General features: G+C 33.5%; 1 protein-coding gene, 1 non-coding gene and 1 pseudogene across 2 annotated transcripts; 2 read left to right on the forward strand and 1 right to left on the reverse strand.

Moving 5' to 3' along the window:
- Positions 1-6794: 6794 nt before the first annotated feature.
- Positions 6795-7582, reverse strand: LOC140987712 (protein RMD5 homolog; annotated as a pseudogene).
- A 7485-nt stretch (positions 7583-15067) lies between these two features.
- TRNAV-AAC (transfer RNA valine (anticodon AAC)) lies at positions 15068-15141 on the forward strand. Its single transcript has one exon. It is a non-coding gene; the product is annotated as a tRNA-Val (tRNA).
- Positions 15142-18282: 3141 nt separating this feature from the next.
- On the forward strand, positions 18283-20612 carry LOC140988950 (protein TUNICAMYCIN INDUCED 1). The gene is made up of 4 exons (XM_073458067.1): positions 18283-18561; positions 18661-19008; positions 19367-19721; positions 19977-20612. Exons 1-4 carry the CDS (start codon positions 18430-18432, stop codon positions 20444-20446), a joined length of 1305 nt encoding a protein of 434 aa, XP_073314168.1. The 5' UTR covers positions 18283-18429; the 3' UTR covers positions 20447-20612.
- Positions 20613-20905: the final 293 nt, after the last annotated feature.

Consider the following 20905-nt stretch of genomic DNA (forward strand, 5'->3'; position numbering starts at 1 on the left):
TCTAGACTATGTATATTTGAGTAAAGAAATTTTTTGACATCTTTTTCTTTAGGAATTGCACCTTTTATAGTATTTGGAATGAAATGGTTTATAATCATCAGATTCATATGATTTGATCGCTCCTATTTTTCCAAAGAACCATTTTGATCAGGAGTGCTTGTACTGGTCAAAGGTGTGGAGCGATCTTCTCTTAGCGCATAGTCCAAATCCATGCAGTCGAGCACTATCATAACATGTTCTTTCCATTTCTTGAAGTTTGAACCATTAAGTACTGAAATGTTATTCAAATTAGATGATATAGAAGATGCTTAACAAAATAGAACAAAAACTCACAACAAATTATAGTTCATGCATATATTTAAATTAAATAAATCATTAAAAAATATATGCATGCAAATGGTGAGCCCATAAAATAAATATCTAACACAACAATACATTGATATTTAGTCTTTGAACATAATAACAATTTGTAAGTGGTGTACTTAAATATCATGGTTATTGAATATTGATAATAAATCCGACTAACAATATGTCTTTCTTTGGACCGACAATTGCATATATGGATAGATAAAAAAATTATGACATATTTAATGCCAAATAAATTTGGTCAGCAAATGATCTTCATTTGGGATGATAATTTTTCGCATAAATGTAAAACAATTTAATATCATATAATGTTTCTATAATATGACAATATTATTTTCCGTATAGTTTTAAAATTCTGTAAGATCATATAATTATGTACTTATAATTTGGCCAAAAATAATCTTCATTTGTGCCGATTATTTTATACATAGACATAAATACACTTTTAATCACTTATTGTGTCTGCCATCTGACCAAAAAATAGTCTTTTTTTTGGTCGACTATTTTTCGCATAAATATAAATGCACTTGAAGAAGATATATTATATTTAAAATCTAGCCAGAAAATAATCTTCTTATGGACAGATTATTTTCCGCATAGATCTAGATGCATTTTTAAAACATCTATTGTGTTTGCAATTTGGTCAAAAATAGCCTTCCTTTAGGCCGACTATTTTTTGCATAAATTGAAATATAATTTATTTTGAACTTTAACAATACCCACATATGTCAAAATCACTTTAATAACATGTAATTTAAAATTAACAAAATTTGATGTACAAGAAAATTTAATTTACCTCAAAAAATTTCACCAAAAAATTTAATTTATTTTAATTGGACAAATACAATATATAGACTGAATATGCAAGAAATAAAATATTTCTACATTATAATTATTTATCCATAAATATTTTATCGAAATAAACAAAAGCGATAAAAAAATGAATAATTTCATATTAATATTATTTCATACAATGAAATTTTGAATTAGTCAAATTTAATTTCACAATTCAAATAGAGGTAGTCAAAATTTAATAAAACTTCAAAATTCTGAATTTCAAAATCTAGTTTAAAAAATTACACAAACCAAACATGCTTTTAAATCCAAACAAAATCCCAAACTCAAAAACCAAAACCTAATTCTAACGCTATGAAGAATTCTCCACCATCACGTGTCTTAGCAGACCAGTACCTTAACATCTCCGACAACCAATCCAACCAGAATTCGATCGAATTCTTCATAAAATGGACAGAAATCGAGCAAAGAGAGTCACGATCAGGACATTTCTCCGACGGTTCGGGTGTCCACCTGCGTCGTAGAGTCGCGCAGATGTCATGGTCCATCTCATGCCTACAATTTCAGTATTTGGTTCCTTATGCGTGTAGATTTAAAAACTAGGGTTTGACCAAAAAATGATTTTGAATGAATTGGGAATTTCGATTTTTTTAAATTCAAAAATAATTTCAGATTTTTATTTCTCAATTTAGATTTGAATTATTCACGAAAATCAAATTGAATTTCAGATCAAACAATATATAAAAAAAAGTCTCATAATTCAACATGAAATTGATTCTCATACCATTTGTTTGGAGATTTTGTAAAAATAAATATATAAATCATGTGATTGCCTCGAGGCCCATAATCTTATATGATCTTAGCAGTCTTCGACTCATAATAGAAGAGTTAATTATGATATGTTTCTACACATAAGGTGGATCATACCAATTTATTTAATACTTTAGAAACTCATAATCAATTAGATTATCTTATTGGGTATTTTATTAGATAATTTGTCCATATATAATTAGTTAAATTATGTGAACTCACAAAATAGTTCTACCATGGAGACCAAATATCTGAGTAGAAATCTTATCGAGCTAAAAAATATCACATACATTTCACTACAACAAAAATGGCTTTCCGCAGCGCGCATATGGGCTTTCCGCAACGCACATTTTATGCTGCAAAGTTGCAAGCTGTTGAAAGTTCAAGATTATCTGCGGCGTACATGTGCACGCTGTTAATACTATTATTCACGGCGTGCATATGTACGCCGTTAATAAAACTATCCGCGGCGTGCAATGTACGCCGTTAATATTCTTTGAACATATAAAACTTAGCGACGGTTTTCTAAGTAAAACCGTCGCTACTTAGCGACGGTATATAACCGAAGAAGCCGTCGCTACATTCGCGACAGTATTTTAACCGTCGCACATTTAGCGACGGTATTTAAATTTAGCGACGGTCACAACACCGTCGCTACAATTAGCGACGGTTCAAAACCCGTCGCTAAAGTTTTAGTAAAAATAAAAAAAAATTTACTATAGTTTAATAAATTTAAAAAAAAAACTATAATACAACTTTGATAACTAACACTTGCAAAATTAATCAAAATTGAAACAAAAAAACGTACTTAAATCGAAACCAAAATCATATAAGAGAGAAAATTTAAAGTGTTGTAAAGTAGTGTGGAGGAAAATGAAATGGAAATCGGATATTTATAGATAATTTGCGACTATTAGCGACAGTTGTCCTTTAAACCGTCGCTATTAGCGACAGTGTAAATAGAACTGTCGCACATAGCGACGGTTGTTTATTAAACTGTCGCTGATTTACGCCATTAGCGACGGTTTAAAAAATCCGTCGCTATAAGCGACAGTAAAAAATAAACCGTCGTCGATCGTAGATCTGCGACGGTGTGCATAAACCGTCGCAAATATTAAATTAGCGACGGTTTTAGTAAAACCGTGGCTAATTTAAAAATTCGAACCCATTTTCCGCAGCGTGTTAATAATATGCATGCCGTGAATAATACTATTGACGGCGTGCAATTAATGTACGCCGTCAATGTCTAAACACAATTTTTTTTAAAAAAAATGATTTACTTTTAACAGCGCGCATAAACATGCACGCTGTTAATAATACTATTTACGGCGTGCTTTTATTGTGCGCTGCAAAAATTGCATAGATTATCCGCAGCGTGCTTTTATTGCACGCCGTTAATAATACTATCTGCAGCGTGCTTTTACTGCACGCCGTTATTTCTTTCAAGTGCAACACTATTAACAGCGCACGTATGGGTGCACGCCGTGGAAAGTAGTATTCGCAGCGTGCTTTTAATGCACGCTGTTGATGAAGTGCTGCGGAAAATCATTTTTCTTGTAGTGTTTGGAAACCAGTAGCCTCTCAAAAAGATTAAAAAAAACAAAGGGTAAAACAGTATCTACATAACGTTAAATGTATATGATTCTACCAGAACAAAATCAAGATCCTACTGTTAGAATTTTTCTCAAAATCATGTTTTTTTACGTATACATGAACATAAAAAACAATATGCGGAAGCTTAAATCGAGTGTTACCTTCAGCCATTGAAAATTTTGATTTCTCTGATTTTTTTCTTGGTTGATGCCTTCTAAGCACTCCACCCTCTCAATAGATGGTGTAAAATTTTCTTATGAGGTGTGTGCTTAGTGATCTCAATCGCTCTATTTATAGGCGTTTCTCATACCATCGATGAGTGTATCGAGAGCCGAGATTCAGAAGAAGAATCGTGTACGCATCTAAATTTTCTTGGTCGTCGCCAATATCAATTTGTACACGCTACTTCTTTTAATATGCGTCACGTTTTTCTTACATTCTCCCACTTGACACATATATCTCATTTATCATAAGAGAAAACAGAATACATGAATCATGGCGATAGGTCATCTAAAACGATTATTATCTTCCATGTATTACAATGTATTATATCTCTCAAATAACTTAATGAATAAACCCTATGTTTATTCGAGGTCCAACTTTATTTATATTTCTCGAATTAATAAATGTGTGCACAATAAATATGAGAAAATATCACATCATAGTTTCATTAAATTTGTTCTTACAACAAAATTACATAAAAGAACCAAGTCCTATTTCTACTTCAAGTGTTTTGAGCCGAGCCGCTATGTCCCGCATTTTCATTATGTGCTCTCGCACACCTTTCACACTGGTGAGCCTTAATGAAAAGAATTCCATAATTAAGGTGCTCGCAATTGCCTTATCTGAAGACTGAAATTGTTCATCAATATCCTTCAGTAATTCTTTAACATTATTATGCTGGTCAACAGAACCACGCATACCAGCAGAGATTTTGGTCTTTATGAACATTACACTGAGTCGATTAGATCGCTCCCATTTTTCATAAAGATCAACATCATCCGGAATGCTGTTTTCAGTAATAGCACATGGTTCGTCTTTCCGTATAGCATAATCAATATCCATCCACCCTAATTGAAGAAGAATTCTTTCTTTCCATATTTTATAGTTATCGCCCTTTAATTCGGGAATGTCACATTTTATATCAGAAAAACTCGCAGGTTGCATAACTGCACAAAATATCATATGCTTAAAATTTTGAGACAATATAAAGTTTTACCAATGTAATTTATAAAAATCTAGTGACATAAAATTTGTCTGTGGGCTAAAATTTTAATTCAATAAGATTTTTCTTGTAATTTTATGATAAAACTATCAAAATATATTTTTCTTAACTCCTGTGGGTAAATTAAGAAAAATATAATTTGATATTTTAACCTAATTAGTTATATAAATATAATAAAAATCCATGTGGGGTAAAATTTATTATGTTTATATAATTAATCACAATTGATGTCCATTATGTGATCCAAATCCACTTAATGCATAATTTTTCATAATTAAGGATGTTGTGGCTATTCCTCAATTATTTAAAATTATACGGTTCACTGGACAAAATTTTGACTGTACTTTAATACTTTATATAATAATTATTTAGTAACATAATCAACATTTTCCAAGAGTGCTCTCAGGAAAGATAGGTAGTGCTAAGGCCCTTTAAATACCTAACTCCTAGTCAGAGCAACATTCCTCAGGGAGACCAGTGGCTAGTCAAGGCAGTTTAAATCGATCTATGAAGAACTCCCCGGATCATGTTTTCTCATGTCACCTTATAATTATTATTCACTTTAATTATCCACATATTTATGTGAATCTTTATAAGCCAAAATAACTTTATATTCACATTTTTACTTAATATGAACAAATACGTTCCCCATCACTTTTTCTCTTCAATCAGAGTAGTAATAAAGTGAGGATCACATTTACGTGAAAATGTGGGCTACTCATCAGTTATTCTCTTTTATCAGAGTAGTGATAAAGTGATGATTATTTATTCATTTGTGAACATCTTAAATATTTTATTTTATAATATTATATTCACATCTTACTTGATATGTTCATTTCAAATTATAAACAACTTAATATAATTTAATATGAACACAATGTGAATATTGATGTACCAATTATTTTTCAATATTATTTGCATTTTAAATTTCAAGAATACACATCAAACACTTATCCATAATATTTGACATTATCTAACATGCAAAAATAATTTATAAACATGTATTAGAAATTACGTCGAATTTTAGAATTATTTTAATGTGTACAAATTATTTGACCAAATGCTATACGTATACCTAATTATACATATAACTTAATAACACATTAATCATTGTTTATTTATTTATTTATTATTATTATTATTATTTTAAAAAACAATAATAATAATAAAACTAAATTATTACAAACATATGGGTCCCATATTTAAATATTTTTAAAAAAAATAAAAATAAAAATAATATGCATTACCGACATAACTTTGCATTATATAAATTGGTGTGGGTTCCATTCAATTTAATACTTTGTCTGAATAATTCGTATTTCACACCGAATTCAATTGCCTCAATCATCAATTTGCAATCTTTCATTTTGCAAACTTTCGTCTTCTTCATCCTCCATTTTCAGAAAAACCCAGTAGCATCTTCTCCGAAAATATTTTGCTCCCAAAAATTTTTATTTCAAAACTTAAAACTCCGATCAAGAAGAAAATTCTCCGAAAAAATTTTCAGGTAAATTTATTATTTATGTTCGAACTTCAAGTTTCAAATTTCTTACTTAAAACTTCAAAAAAAATTCTTAGAGTTCTTGATCTGAAAACAAATATTTTCAAGACAGAGGTATCACTGCTCTGATACCAAATGCTAGAATTTTTCTCAAAATCATGTTTTTTACGTATACATGAACATGAAAAACAATATGCGGAAGCTTAAATCGAGTCTTACCTCCAGCCATTGAAAATTTTGATTTATCTGATTTTCTTCTCGGTTGATGCCTTCTAAGCACTCCACCCTCTCAATAGATGGTGTAAGTTTTTCTTATGAGGTGTGTGCTTAGGGACCTCAATCGCTCTATTTATAGGTGCTTCTCATACCATCGATGAGTGTATCGGGAGCCGAAATTCAGAAGAAAAATCGTGTACGCATCTAAATTTTCTTGGCCGTCGTCAATATCAATTTGTACACGCTACTTTTTTTAATATGTGTCACGTTTTTCTTACACCTACCATATCAGAAATTCAGTTGCCTGCGTTGTGGTACTGAAGCATTTTCAGGACAATATGGACACTTGAAACCCCGAGAATTTTCTTTCGAGAGTTTGTGGATGGACTGCTTGTGTAGCACTACCCTGGTCTCGACTAACGGCGAACACAAAAACAGAGTGAAGTCGAAATTATTCCCCAACTCGACTGCTACGGGTAACTGTTTCATATCTTTGCCACTCCTGTTTCTTTGAGGACATTAAGGTTGCCAATTTTAAGAGTGTAGGCAGCCATTCTAACCCAGCTTCCAAAGAAACTTTCCAAGGGTTCTGAAAGGATTGTCCAGCTAAATTGCAGAAAGTCTATATAATCTCGTAGTCAGCTTTTTCCAACGGATTGGGGCAACCAAATCAGCATATGGAGAATTTTCAAGCTTAGCTCCCCACAGCAGGCTACACAATAGCTTTTGTATCTGTCATGTGACGAGAGAAGCTAGAGGAGCAAGGTGCATTCTGGCGTATTTGAGAGCCTCGGCCCGGCCTTGATTTTGTAAAATGTCAACAAACTGCAGCTTGTGAAGTTTATCTCAAGATCAAAACCATATTCACAACGTTTCTAACTGTTTGCAGCGACCCAATTGAGAGCAGGCTCAAAATTTCAAAACTTCACTGCCTCCAGAATTTCTTGCATTTCTTGTGTCGGGATGCAACCAAAGTCCCACATTAGAAGATCTAGAGAAAGATCATGGGTTAATAAAGTTGGAATGATATCTCCATTGGTATGAGGCCTTTTGGGTGGTTCCAAAAGCAAAACCATGAGGGTTAAAACTCAAAGTGGACAATATCATACCGGTGTGGAGATATCCGGATTCCATTGGTTTTAACAAGTGGATAAGCGGGATGGTTGCAGAATTAAGGCCACAAGAGACTTTAGTAGCTAAGGTGTATTGTGACATCATGAAAGGACTAAACACATTGATGTAAAGCTGTATTTCGTAAGAGAGGTAATCTCAAAAAAGGAGGCTCGAACCATGAGAATAATAGTGGAACTTCGTTTGAGGGGAGGAGTGTTGGGATGCAACCAAAGTCCCACATTGGAAGGTCTGGAGAAAGATCATGGGTTAATAAAGATGGAATGATATCTCCATTGGTATGAGGCCATTTGGGTGGTTCCAAAAGCAAAACCATGAGGGTTAAAACCCAAAGTGGACAATATCATACCAGTGTGGAGATATCCGGATTCTATTGGTCCTAACATCTTGAAATTGCAACCTCAGGGAAATTGGTTCGTCTTCACCGCCCACGGGCTTCTTTTAGTAAGCAGTCTACGATATCAAATTGACCTTCGCGGTAGAAGTGGTTGATGATGATCTTATTAACTATACCCGGTTCAAAATCAATATTTCTACATGCCTCTGAGATGTCAGGATTAAATGATTTCTCATGCAAGAAGCTTCTGAAACATGCAGATATTTATATTGAGTTCGCGCTCCATTGAATTAGAATTATATGTTCGAGCCATCCACTGGAACCTTGGCTTTTTGATTCGCGAGAATTAATCTCTGATAAAGCTAGATACAAGTTTTTAGTAAATTTTTCCACTAGTTTGCATAAAGTTCAATGTAGCAGACTATAACATAGATCTTCGATACTCACTTTATTTCTTAATCAGTCAGGCATGCAGCAATGGTTATTTGAGAAATCAGTAAATCAATTTAGATTCCCAGTGTTCAAACATTTCAGATTATATTCTAAAGAAAATAAACTCCATATATCATATAAGTCCATTTTTGTAAGAATATGCATATTAGGGCCTTTTAACCGTTTACAGCAAATTTTATAATAGCTTAATAAAATAAAGTAAGAAAAAATGGGTTTGTGAGTGTCAAGCCTCTTGAAGAGACGCGACTTACAATTTTTTTTTAAATGCAAGTCATGCCATCTCATATGGCATGACTTGCTTAATATTTTTTTTAAAAAAAGCAAGTAACGCTATCTCATATGACGTGACTTACTTACTAATTTTTTTTAAAGTAAGTCACACCAATTGAATAGGCATGACTTGCTTAATTTTTTTTTAAAAATAATTGTTGGACGCTCGTGGTGGAGAAACTCTGTCATCACTACAAGAAAAACGCTAAACGACAACGGATTATCCGTTGTCGTAGGCCTTTAAAAACTGTTGTAACTGAGGGTGTTGTTGAAAGTCCGTTCAACGAAAACGGTTTTTATCCGTTGTTGTAGCTCAATTAGCGACGGTTTTAATACACCGTCGCTAATGCATTAGCGACGGTTTTTTGTTATCCGTCGCTAATATTAGCAGCGGACTTTAAACACACCGTCGCCAATTAGTAATAGTTTTATAAACGATCGCTAAAATTAGCGACGGATTTCATGAACGGACTTTAAACACACCGTCGCCAATTAGTGATAGTTTTATAAACGGTCGCTAAAATTAGCGACGGATTACCATGAAGTCCGTCGCTAATTTTAGCGACAGTTTCTTAATGACGTCCGTCGCTATTATTTTCATTAAAATAAAAAAAATTACTTTTAATAAATCTAAAAAAAATGCTTATAATTTGACTATACTAACAATATTCATCTGAATATGCTAACAATATTCATGATTTTAACTAACACAGAAAAATTTAAAATTTAAAGCGAAAAAATTTACCCAAAATCGAAACTAAAATCGTGTAAGAGAAAAATTTTAAGTGTTGTAAAGTGATGTTGGGAAAATGGACCGAGAATTTATAGAGAATTGGCGACGGTGTTTGTCTAAACCGTCGCCATTCGCCACGGTTATTTCATTTAACTGTCGCAAATTTGAAAACTGTCGGTAATTTTAGCGACAGTTTTCTCTAAACGGTCGCTAATTTAAAATTAGCGACGGGTTTGTATAAATCAGTCGCTACATTTAGCGACGGGGTTAATAAAACCGTCGTTAATTTAGCGACGGTGTAAAAGAAACCGTCGCTAAACTTAAACATGCGACGGTCTTATTATAACTGTCGCTAAATTACCGTCGCTAAATTCAACAACAGTTTTTTAAATCTGTTGTCGTTTGTCCGAAAAATACGCCAATCAACAACGGTTTATGAAAACCGTTGTCGATTGATAAAAAAAACACGGCAAAAGACAACGGTTAATAAAACCGTTGTCTTTTGCCTTAAAAAAACGCTAAAAGACAACGGTTTTATGAAAACCGTTGTCTTTTACCCCCTAAAAGACAACGGTTCTGTAAAACCGTTGTCAAAACTTACCTACGACAACGGTTTTCACTAAAATCGTTGTTAAAGACTATACGACAACGGTTTTTCACAAAAACCGTTGTTGTATATGCGTTGTTGTTGGGCGTTTTTCTTGTAGTGCATGTGAAAAACTGACTACCCACTACAGTCAATAATGCATGCATATTTCTTTTCTTTTACAAAGAAGACCTTACAAAAAATTTAATTAAAATTTGCGTGTTAAAGTGATGTGATGTATCACCGATCAGTACTAACATGGCGTGTTTTTTGTTTGAAAATTTGCTTATATATCATTTGCAAGTACAACGCTTGTCCAACTATAACTACGAACCTTATGCAAATCTTGCAAAAAATGTAAATACAACAATTTGGCCGCACAACCTTCAGAATCAGGTAGCATACAACCACCAATAACCATCAGCGCAACACATCGGGAGTATTGTGCGACTTCTATGTCTGTACTATTTTCATCAATTACCGTTTGTGTACAATGTAAGTATAAAGTAGTCAACTTTAAACTATTTGATCTGAAGCCTGTCTGTAGTAGTACAAAACCTAACCGATCATAACAGCAACCCTGCCATACAGTAAACTTGCGGGATTTATCAGTCCCGATGATAGGGCCTGTGGGGACCCGAACCTAATTCAACACTTAATTGTTATTAGGATCAAATATAACAACTAAGTAATGTGGGACATAAATTTTTTTTTTTTAATATACAAGATATACAAGTGCGGAAACGTAAGGTAAACAATTCTAATACGCATATACATCTAATGGTACAAATCCTGTACACCATTTATTTATTTCAACTAAAGTTTAGTTACTATATCCAGTACTAAACCACTCTACTCTAAGTCCGGATCTCCACGCTAATCCTGAATCTCTCATCCTCTTCCTGCTCCAGGTCCTGCCTCACCTGTTGTCATGAACACATACAAAACAAGACAACAGCCGGATAACTCCGGTGAGAAATACATCCCAGTATAAACAATGTATACATGCAATCATATAAAAACATATATCAAAGCATATAACAACTATCATTAACATGTAGCAAATCACCAAACATGAATGATATAAAACTGTAAATCAACTAGTCATCTCAGACTCAACTCAATCGACGCGTCATCTCAGACTCGACTCATTCCTAATCTAGGGATCCCGGGGTCTGGATATTGACAAATATATCGAATCTCAGTCGATAGGAATGAATCAACCCTAAACGGCATCGATATAATGCATATATCCAGTATCTGGGCGAATCAGCCAACAGAATAAGCGAATCAGCCAATAGAATAAGCGAATCAGCCCAAGGACTCAGCGAATCAGCCGAAGAATAGGCGAATCAGCCAAAGACTAGGCGAATCAGCCTATAACTCAATACATACATTGTCTATGAATCAATAGATCACACACATCAATTCTCATAAATTGCAAATATCAATGCAATAAACTAAAGTATGTGATTTAGGGAAACTCGAGTCAAACCTCACTCGAGTTGTGCAATCCCAACTCAACATTAATTTATACCTTTCACTCTGTTACTCTGACTATGTCGAAGTCTCTGATTCAAAGCCTGTCAATATCAATCTGGCAATAACAATATCGAGGGTACGGTATCAATACACCACTCAATCAATACTGGATATAATCAGAATTCAATCAAATTCTGTTTCAACAGCACAACGTCAAAATCTCAATATACCCAGCAATACCATATCAATCAGATCTCAATCCCAACACCTCATAATCGATAACAATTCAATTCTGATATCAAATCGACTCCAAAATTCATAACAATTTCATATGGTATCTGTTCCTCAATCCAGTTTTGATTATACGATGTCTAACATGTCAAGAACATCATATAGGAATCATATCCGATTCTGACAATATCATAATTTCAAAACATATCAGAACGTAGCAAAATTTACGTCCAGTTGTAGCCTACGCCGATAAGAACACAGTACCGAAGTCGGATTGAAATTCTGACGGACGGATCTTTCACAATCACAAATCTAAATGGGCGTAAGGATTTTTCTCGTTTTCCCCTGACCTTTCTCGATTTCTTCTCGGTGGAATGAAGGCTGGTATGTATATATATATTCACACGTTGCATGTAAAGGTTAGGTGGCTCGCCCTTTGTAAAACACGTCTCGCGCATATGCGCGACCCTCATCGGCGCATATGCGCGAGACCTACTGTCTCTGCGCAATAGCTTCTCGTCTGCTCGCGCATATGCGCGTCTTCGTCTCACGAATATGCGCGAGACCTACGGCCTCCGGATAATTCCAGTCCACCAGCCCGCGCATATGCGCGCCCTCTTCTCGCGCATATGCGCGAGGTTCTCTGCCTCGGCCATGGCCTTGCGCGCATTTCTGCCGCGCCTGTGCGCGATACCTACTGTAGCTCACCTATGTCCAACTCTTGCCTTTCCAATTCTGGTCTCGAAGTGGTCCGTCTATAATTACCTCGATTATCAACAAATCATTCTGGATTACGATAATTCAAATCTCGGGCATTACAGGGCCACCGTCAACATTAAGCCCCCAAATTATCGCAACATCTTGTAGTGTGATTGTTGACTCGCCAACTCGAAGGTGGAAAGTATGAGTTTCTCGGCGTCATCTTTCGACAATAGCAGTTATCAAATGATTATCGTAAACAAAATCACCGCAGCAGAGGATGCCGTAAAAATCCATTTCATGCAGACATAACCGAACATGATGGTGTATTAAATCACTTTTCCACAATTTCCAAATTAAATTATTTGATTTACGTACTTTTAGAGTATTATCCAAGTTGTTAGGTGTAATAAAACTAGATATATGTGTTTGTTGCTGATAAAGAACAATATCATCAACAGGTCTGACATGTAATAACATCCTATAATTAATAACAAGAATAATATATCATTATCTAGCACAATATTCTCTAAAAATAATAACTACAAAATCAATTAACAAAATAATTATAATATATAAACATTAACTATAAGTAAACCAATTTTCAAAAAATTTAAAATAATAAGTAAATTAAAAATAATATATTCATAATCTATGAGTTTTAGAAATACAAAATTCTTTTAATAATAAAAATTTATATACATATCTCGATTAAAAATCAAATAACAAGTTTTGAATAATGCAATTTATTTAACACATACATTATTTTTATAAAAAAAATAATACAAATTATTATTATTTTTTGGAAAAAATAATAATGGAAGTCACGCCTAACAAGTAGGTGTGACTTCCTTTTTTTTTTTTTTAAAAAAAAAGTGAAGCCAACTCATTTGACGTGATACATTTTTCATTTCATCACCAAATTATTACAATTAATACAATAAACCGTTAAAATTTTTTATTGTTTCTCATAATTATATGGGATAGTGTATTTTTTCGAATAAATTATAAAACGTGATATTTTATTTTTAAACAAAAAATTATGTGGTTTTTATTTTTTATTTTGAAAATAATACTTTACATTAAATGTGAAACAAATATATACATAAACAAATAAATTTAAAATTATTATTATCGTACTATACAATTATATAATTATTATAAAACAATAAAACAATAATAATAACTGAAAAAATAGCATATAACATAATTTTTTTAACATTTAAAAAAAATAATGATAATGAAAATTTATCATAATAAATGATTTTGAAATTTCTTTACAAAATTAGTAATAACTAAAAAATCACGTAATAATTAAAATTGTAAAAAAAAAATTAAAAAACACGACAAAATTAGTCTAACATAAATAATAATTTCATTTATATATTTAATATTTAAAATAAATAATTTATGTTAGTATACATATCTTAATATGAGTTGGACAAAAATGTACCTGTGAAAAAAAAAATTAATAAAATTTGCAGGAAGTGAAAAAATAAATTCAAACATTTACGAGAACTTATCGATGAAAAATATGAAAGGGATGAATGAAGTGAGAAAATGAAGTATTCAATTTATAGAGAAAAATATATGATATTATAATGAATTCGAAATTATTAAAGCTATGTTGTTGCAATTTTTTATGCATGTGCTGAGGCGTGCAACATTGAAATAATTAAAACAAGTCACTTGTATTATTATTATTTTTTTTAAAAAAAGATAAATGCAAGTCACGCCTATTCAATTGGCGTGACTTACTTTTAAAAAAAAATATTAAGCAAGTCACGCCATATGAGATGGCGTGACTTGCATTTAAAAAAAAATTGTATGACACATTACTTTGACAAACTCATTTTTTCTTATTTTATTTTATTAAACTATTAGAAAATTTGCAGTAAACGGTTAAAAAACCCATGCATACTATATTTACATATAACTTATAATTCTTTCGAGTTACCTTTCAATTTCAGTTCAAAACATATAAAAGCATGTGAAACAACAAGAAATGAAACCAACTTACCAACAATTTCAAATCGTTTAGGGATGGATGGACTTTCCCTCAGCTGAAAAAGTCCCAAAAACTATGTTAAACTCGTCATCTACAAGTTCTAATTCATTTAAATTATATTTATCATTAATTTTCGTAACCTAGATTTGAAAGAACATAAAAAAAAACTATCAAAACTTGGGAGGCAAAAACCTGCAGCCTAGGTTGAGATCCATTGTAGTCTGTAGATTATGAATTTGACTTCGTTTGCTCGTAATTTAGGATGATTCCACGTTGATTGAAGAAGAAAATCGTAAAAATATATGTGTTGTTATTTTATTATCATAAAAACTTCTGTGAAAGAGTCTCACGAGTCAAATTGTGACATTTTCTTTTATCTTTCGTTAAACAAATTGTAGTAGTGAACTATGTGTTGATACCAATTTTAGTTTTTCTCATCTAAATCATATTAAATTTTAACTGTGAGGTTAAAAATATATCTCGTAACATGCACATGCATTAAACAAACGATATCGATTATTTAACTACAAATTTTTTATGAGAATAAATAAAATCAATAATCGAAATATAGTTAGTTTCACTCAATAAATGTTATTTTATTTATAATTATATATGAAAATAACCACCACAGGGTGTCGTGGTGTAGTTGGTTATCACGTCAGTCTAACACACTGAAGGTCTCCGGTTCGAGTCCGGGCGACGCCAAACAATCCGATTTCGATTTTTCGAAATCTACTTTCATACGACGCCGTTTCGAGGTGTAAAGCTAGACCGAATTGTACGCGTCCAGGCGACCTTTATTTGGTTCTTCCCCTCCAATCAAAATGCAACTGACGCATCATTTCCTGAATTCCTATTGGTCCGTCACCTCCACGTCATCACCGCCAATGTTCCAGATACTTCTCTCATTTCATTTCTCAAAATTTATTATTCATCTATATATATATATATATTTAAAGTTTCCAGTAAATTTCTACAAGAGGCTTATGGTGTGCTATGTCATGTATGTGACATCAAAAGTTAAAAACTCATTTTCTGAAAAAAAAATCTCCCTATTATCATAAACCTCTTCAACAACTTTTGTACGTGTTAAAAGTAAAAATTTACGACAAAAAATAAAAATCTCAAACTCACAAATAAAATTTCAATAATATTTTATTACATTAATTTTTATGAAATTAATAATTTGACAAAAAATGAAGTAAAAAATTGTAAAAATTATTATGTACCGGCTAGTTCGATAATTTGAAAGCGAATTTTATGAAAATTAAATTACATAAATTGAGAAAATAACAATACATAAAATAGTTAAATTAAAAACAAAATACAAAAATTAGAAAATACAAGTACAAATACTACTACAAACACATGCACAAATTCAAATACAGCTACAAATACAAATCTAGATATACAACATACTCCATTTTTTTAATCATTTCACAAGCATTGAGATGCGCATGAAGTTGTTCCTCGTTCATTTATGTGGTATCTATCATATAAGTATAACACACTCATGTTGGAAGGCTTCAGATTTCTTGTTTTCATTAGCAGCATTGAAACCCTATAGTTTATCCAAATTAAAGTGAGTATACTCTCTAAATTTTCTCAATATTTTCTTTCATCTCTTTCAATATTGTAAATTTGGTTTTACCCTTCTTCTTAGCTGTCATTTGGCCAATCGTACTGTTGAGTTTTGATCAGTATATTCCATAGTCGAATGATGAAGGAAGAACAAGCTGAGTTTGTGGGTTAAGGAGTAGAAGAGATAGGCTTAGTAGGATATAAATCTAATGGGCTGGGCTAATTTGATTAGTGGGCCGGTTATTAGTTTGGGCTATTAATAACAGCTGAGAATTCAGTTGGAACTATTCTTCTTCTTCTTCGTCTGAGTTCATCAGTTAGTTCTGAAAAATCTTGTATTGATCTTTTCTGTTCATCAATAAAACTTTGCTCCGAGTTCTAAAGTGGATGTAGGCATTTCAAGCCGAACCACTATAATTCTTGCGTCTCTTTCTTTACTGAAATATATAATTGTGCAGTTCATATTTCGGTGAGTGAGTGTTTGTTGGTGTTTCTTGATAGCTTACGTGAAGACTTAAGCTTGTGAAAGAATCAAGTATCTCAACACATACGAGTGCGGACTTCGTAGTCATGCATCCACATCAACACTCAGTGTCCGGATTAGAAGATGGTGTGGGTGCTCATGATTCAGATGTCCTCATCTTTTTTCTGAAGTGATGGGTCTCTTGATTGTAGAGAGTATTTCTCACATTCTCTGAGAAATCTCCAAACGTGTTCGTAATTGAAATGCTTGTTCTTTTTATTACCCAGCCACTCTTCATGTGCCTCGGTTAGTACATCATCATCACTCCAACCGTTTGCATGGTTGTTGTGCCACTTATTTTAGATTCCACTAAACTCACTCACCAACCTTTGCAAGTTAAAGAAATGTGATTTTACCTGCTTCAATTGTCTATCTGCTGAACTCCAGACCGATGTTCATTGTACTCTTCTGTAATACGTTTCCAGAAAGCTTCCTCTTTTTGTGCATTTCCAATCACTGGATTGGTGCTTACAGTGATCAAGCACCTGGTCTTCTTCTAGTGACCGAGTAGTCTTCTTCTTCTTTTGATCATCTTCTTCTTAGCACGTCTCTGTATTCCTATCGAGAGTAATGTTATCGAGATCAAATGGAGACGAATTTGACTGAAATAATTGAGACTCCAGTACCGAAGATGGCGTTGCAGACTCCTTCTCGGTGCCAACAGCCTCTAAACTGGCCCTTCTTGATTCGTGTGAATGGAATGTGGATGCTTCTGGATTATGAAATTCATGAGGAGGAGGAGGAGGCCCCATGAAAAATTGATTGTCTGTCATCGAAAAATATTCATGAGGATAATATATGGAGCTCGATGAACATTTTTCAGAATAATTGAAAATTTTGGAGGAATGTGAAAATTATGGGTACGTTGTGGTACATATTGAATATTTGAGAAATTTTGAGAGTATTGGGTAGGACGAATGTTAAAAACCCCAAGATGTTGGGATTGGTTTATTAAAAATGTTAAAAGCCCCACCCCTGCAACCGGTTGTAAGAATGGGGTTTACAGCAGGCTGTTTATAAAAAGAGTAGGTCTCTTGTGAGACGGTCTCACGAATTTTTATCTGTGAGACGTGTTAACCTTACCGATATTCACAATAAAAAGTAATATTTTTTCATGGATAACCCAAATAAGAGATCCGTCTCACAGAATATGACCCGTGAGACCGTCTCACACAAGTTTTTGTCTTACAAAAATATAAACCCTCCAGTGTTGATACCCTTATTTGAAACACCGATGACATGTTAATTACTTATTAGATGTGTAATTTTTTTTTATTTTACATCTAATATATAAGTGTCACTTCATCGATATTAACATAAATGTTGTATAAAATATACATAATGTATAAGAGTAATACTATATATACTACTAAATTTATATAATAATTTTTAAATCATAGAAAATTCAATACAAATTTCCATTTATAAAAATGTGACATATCTCGTTAAATCTATTCTATTTTATTAAAATTGAGGACATCATAGTAACCACCTATGAAAGACACCAACTTTTTTTCCAATTTTACCCTTACACTTTTGTTTGTTTTTTTTTAAAATTTCAACACACACTTTTATTTTTATTTTTATTTTCAACAATTTAAATATCAATTTAATCTCTCGATAATTTGTCAAATTTCAATTTAATCTATCGATAATGATAAACTATCTATAATGATAAAAAAAGACGATACACACGCATCGCATTTCAGAGTAATTAGTAATAACAAAATTTCTCACTATAAAACTTATAGCCATTGGCTTAATGCTAAACGTGGGTCGGTTGAAGAAGAGCAAATCCCACAATTCCTCTGCTCTTATTTGATCCACGGTAGAATTTGTGCAAAGGAGAGGAAGACAATTTTTTGATATTATTACATTCTAAGTTTTCCATGGAATCGCGGTTTCGATCGCCGTATCTTGCTGCATCGTTTTGTTTGGTTTTGATTTTAATTCGAGTCTCGTCATCTGCTGCCTCGGTTACCACCCAAGATTTCGATGCTGTGTATCCTAAGGCTATTAAGGTAGGAAACTTCTGAATTTTCGTTAATTTGATCGAAATTTCCTCCTCTCATCGGAATCCCATTGAGTTGTTATTTATTTAATTTTGTTGTTTGGTATAGGATTTGAAGGAAACCGTCGTGAAGGGATTAGGGTTCCAATCCGACGAAATTAAGATATCACGTTTCGATTTGAGGGACGCTTTGGTGGGGAAGTCAGTAGCATATGAATTCGACGTCGAGATAGATAATCAAGTTTTACCCTTTCAACTGTTGGAGGATGTGAAGCGTTGGGAATACGTGGATCTGCCCATTTTTCAAATGGAAGATCCGAGAAAGCCCGGGTACGAAAATAGGCTCGTGGACAGGCGGCGATTGGATGATCAGATGCCAGTTCTTGCTCCTTTTCAATTGGCGGGTCCAATGGAGCTCTGGATTCAGGATGCCAAGGACATGAGAATTTCTTTGCCTGTAAGTTCATGTTTTTGGGGATTGACAAACGTTGCTTCTATGAAATTTGATCACTCAGCTTTGAGCAAACGTGCATTGTGTTTTATCATGTAGGACTATGGTGTATGAGCCTATAATACTGAAGCATTTGTGGCTAGAGGAATCGATTTTTCAACTCGATGACATCATGAACACTCGAATTTCCGTTTTTCCTATTCTAGATTTAACTTTTTTTCAAATATGAGCTTTAGTCATTAAGTTGTTGATTGAATATTGTTTATATCTGTCACATTTATGGATATCTCTGGCAATTCAACGTTTCTTTTCCTCTTCATTATACCGACTTCACTGTGATCTTTTTGGTTAAAATTTTATGCAGCATGATGTGGATGCTGGTGTGCTAAAGAAAGTCATCCTGGCAGATGGTGCGGTGGTCACTGTAACGGGTGCTAGATCAGTAAGCCTGCGGAATCCTCTCGAGCTTCCACTTCCATTGAATCGAACAAATAATGCTTTTGCTTGGGGCCTTTTGACTCTGGCAAAGCATCTGCGACATGCTGCTTCTTCCCCCAATGGTCCTCTCGTTTCCCTTCGAATTGTTGGCCCGACATCGCTCACGTCCCCTTCTTCATCGTCGTCTTCCACCAACAAACTCAAGCTTAAGCGCCTTGCCCCTGGTCTAGTTGAGCTTTCCTCAGCATCAAAGAGAAACTTCATGGAATCAAACAATATGGGTGAGTTTGGATGTAGAAGACTCAACTTTATGAAGTAGTTATTATTGAAGGTGATTTTCTTAACTAAAGTGGAACCAACCGCGCCTATATTTAGATATAATAGTTAGCAAACATTTTAGAAAGGGAAAATGAGGCACAAGATGGGAAATATTTTTTGGCTGCTAGATATCCAATATTTTAACCAATTTTACAAGTTGCAACATCTGAAAGTGCGCTCTCGAAATAAATATGCTTACAAAATGCACTCTGTATCAGGCATTGATCTCAAAGGAGAAGCAACCGCTCTTCTCACACCTGACCAGTTTAGCACATTGTGGCCTGTCACATCCATTAGTGGCTCGAACTCGAACTTGCTTGGTTTCGAAGCGCTGCTCTCTTCTGTTTTGGGCCCCAAAGCTAACAAGGAGGGTGCCTTTAAGCTTTTGAAGGCTGATGTATCTGCCCAAACTTTTGTAAAGATAAGTTTTGGAGTTGAGAAGAAGATAAAAGACGGGAATGAATTCTCGTTTGATGGATTCCCAGAATGGAGAACTAAGCCTAAGTCTGTAATGATGCATTTTGAGGTGTTGGCTAAGGTTGATGGGAATAAGGTTGTTCCAGAGAAGGTCGTACAGGTGAATCCTGTGATAGCAGAAGATTCTGTGGCACCCAACATCCTAAACGGTAACACCTCCATGTCTAAGATTCCTATAGTTTATACACCTCAGAATCCGTTCTCACTTTGAATTCTTATGGAGAATGAGATTTTGTCGAGGAATGTAGTAAATTGTAATGTTGTTTTCCACCCCTTTTTATATGAAATGTAGGATTTATAAGCCATACTCCCTTGTATGAATTTTAAAGGTGTAAATGAAAATTTTAATGGCAAACATGTATATCTTGTGGTTTGTAAAGCTGGTGGCGTAACTCTAAATCGTTATTTTGATAATCACAATTGGTTGTGTCGTATAATTTATTGGAGTAACTATGTGTCATACAACATTATAAAAAAAAACTATTAACAATGACTCAACATGAATCTCAACCTATATCCATGCACGACTACTGATCATGAGTCATAAGTTAGTCCAGCTCATAACTCATACTCATGCATCGTCACTCATATAATATCATATCCTTGGAAGGTGGTTTTTTCCGTCTCTTTCAACACTCGAATGCAGGACATACCTATATTCCTGATGTGT

The sequence above is a fragment of the Primulina huaijiensis genome, chromosome 11 (genome assembly GCF_012295235.1).
Source record: "Primulina huaijiensis isolate GDHJ02 chromosome 11, ASM1229523v2, whole genome shotgun sequence".
Classification (NCBI taxonomy): Eukaryota; Viridiplantae; Streptophyta; class Magnoliopsida; order Lamiales; family Gesneriaceae; genus Primulina; species Primulina huaijiensis.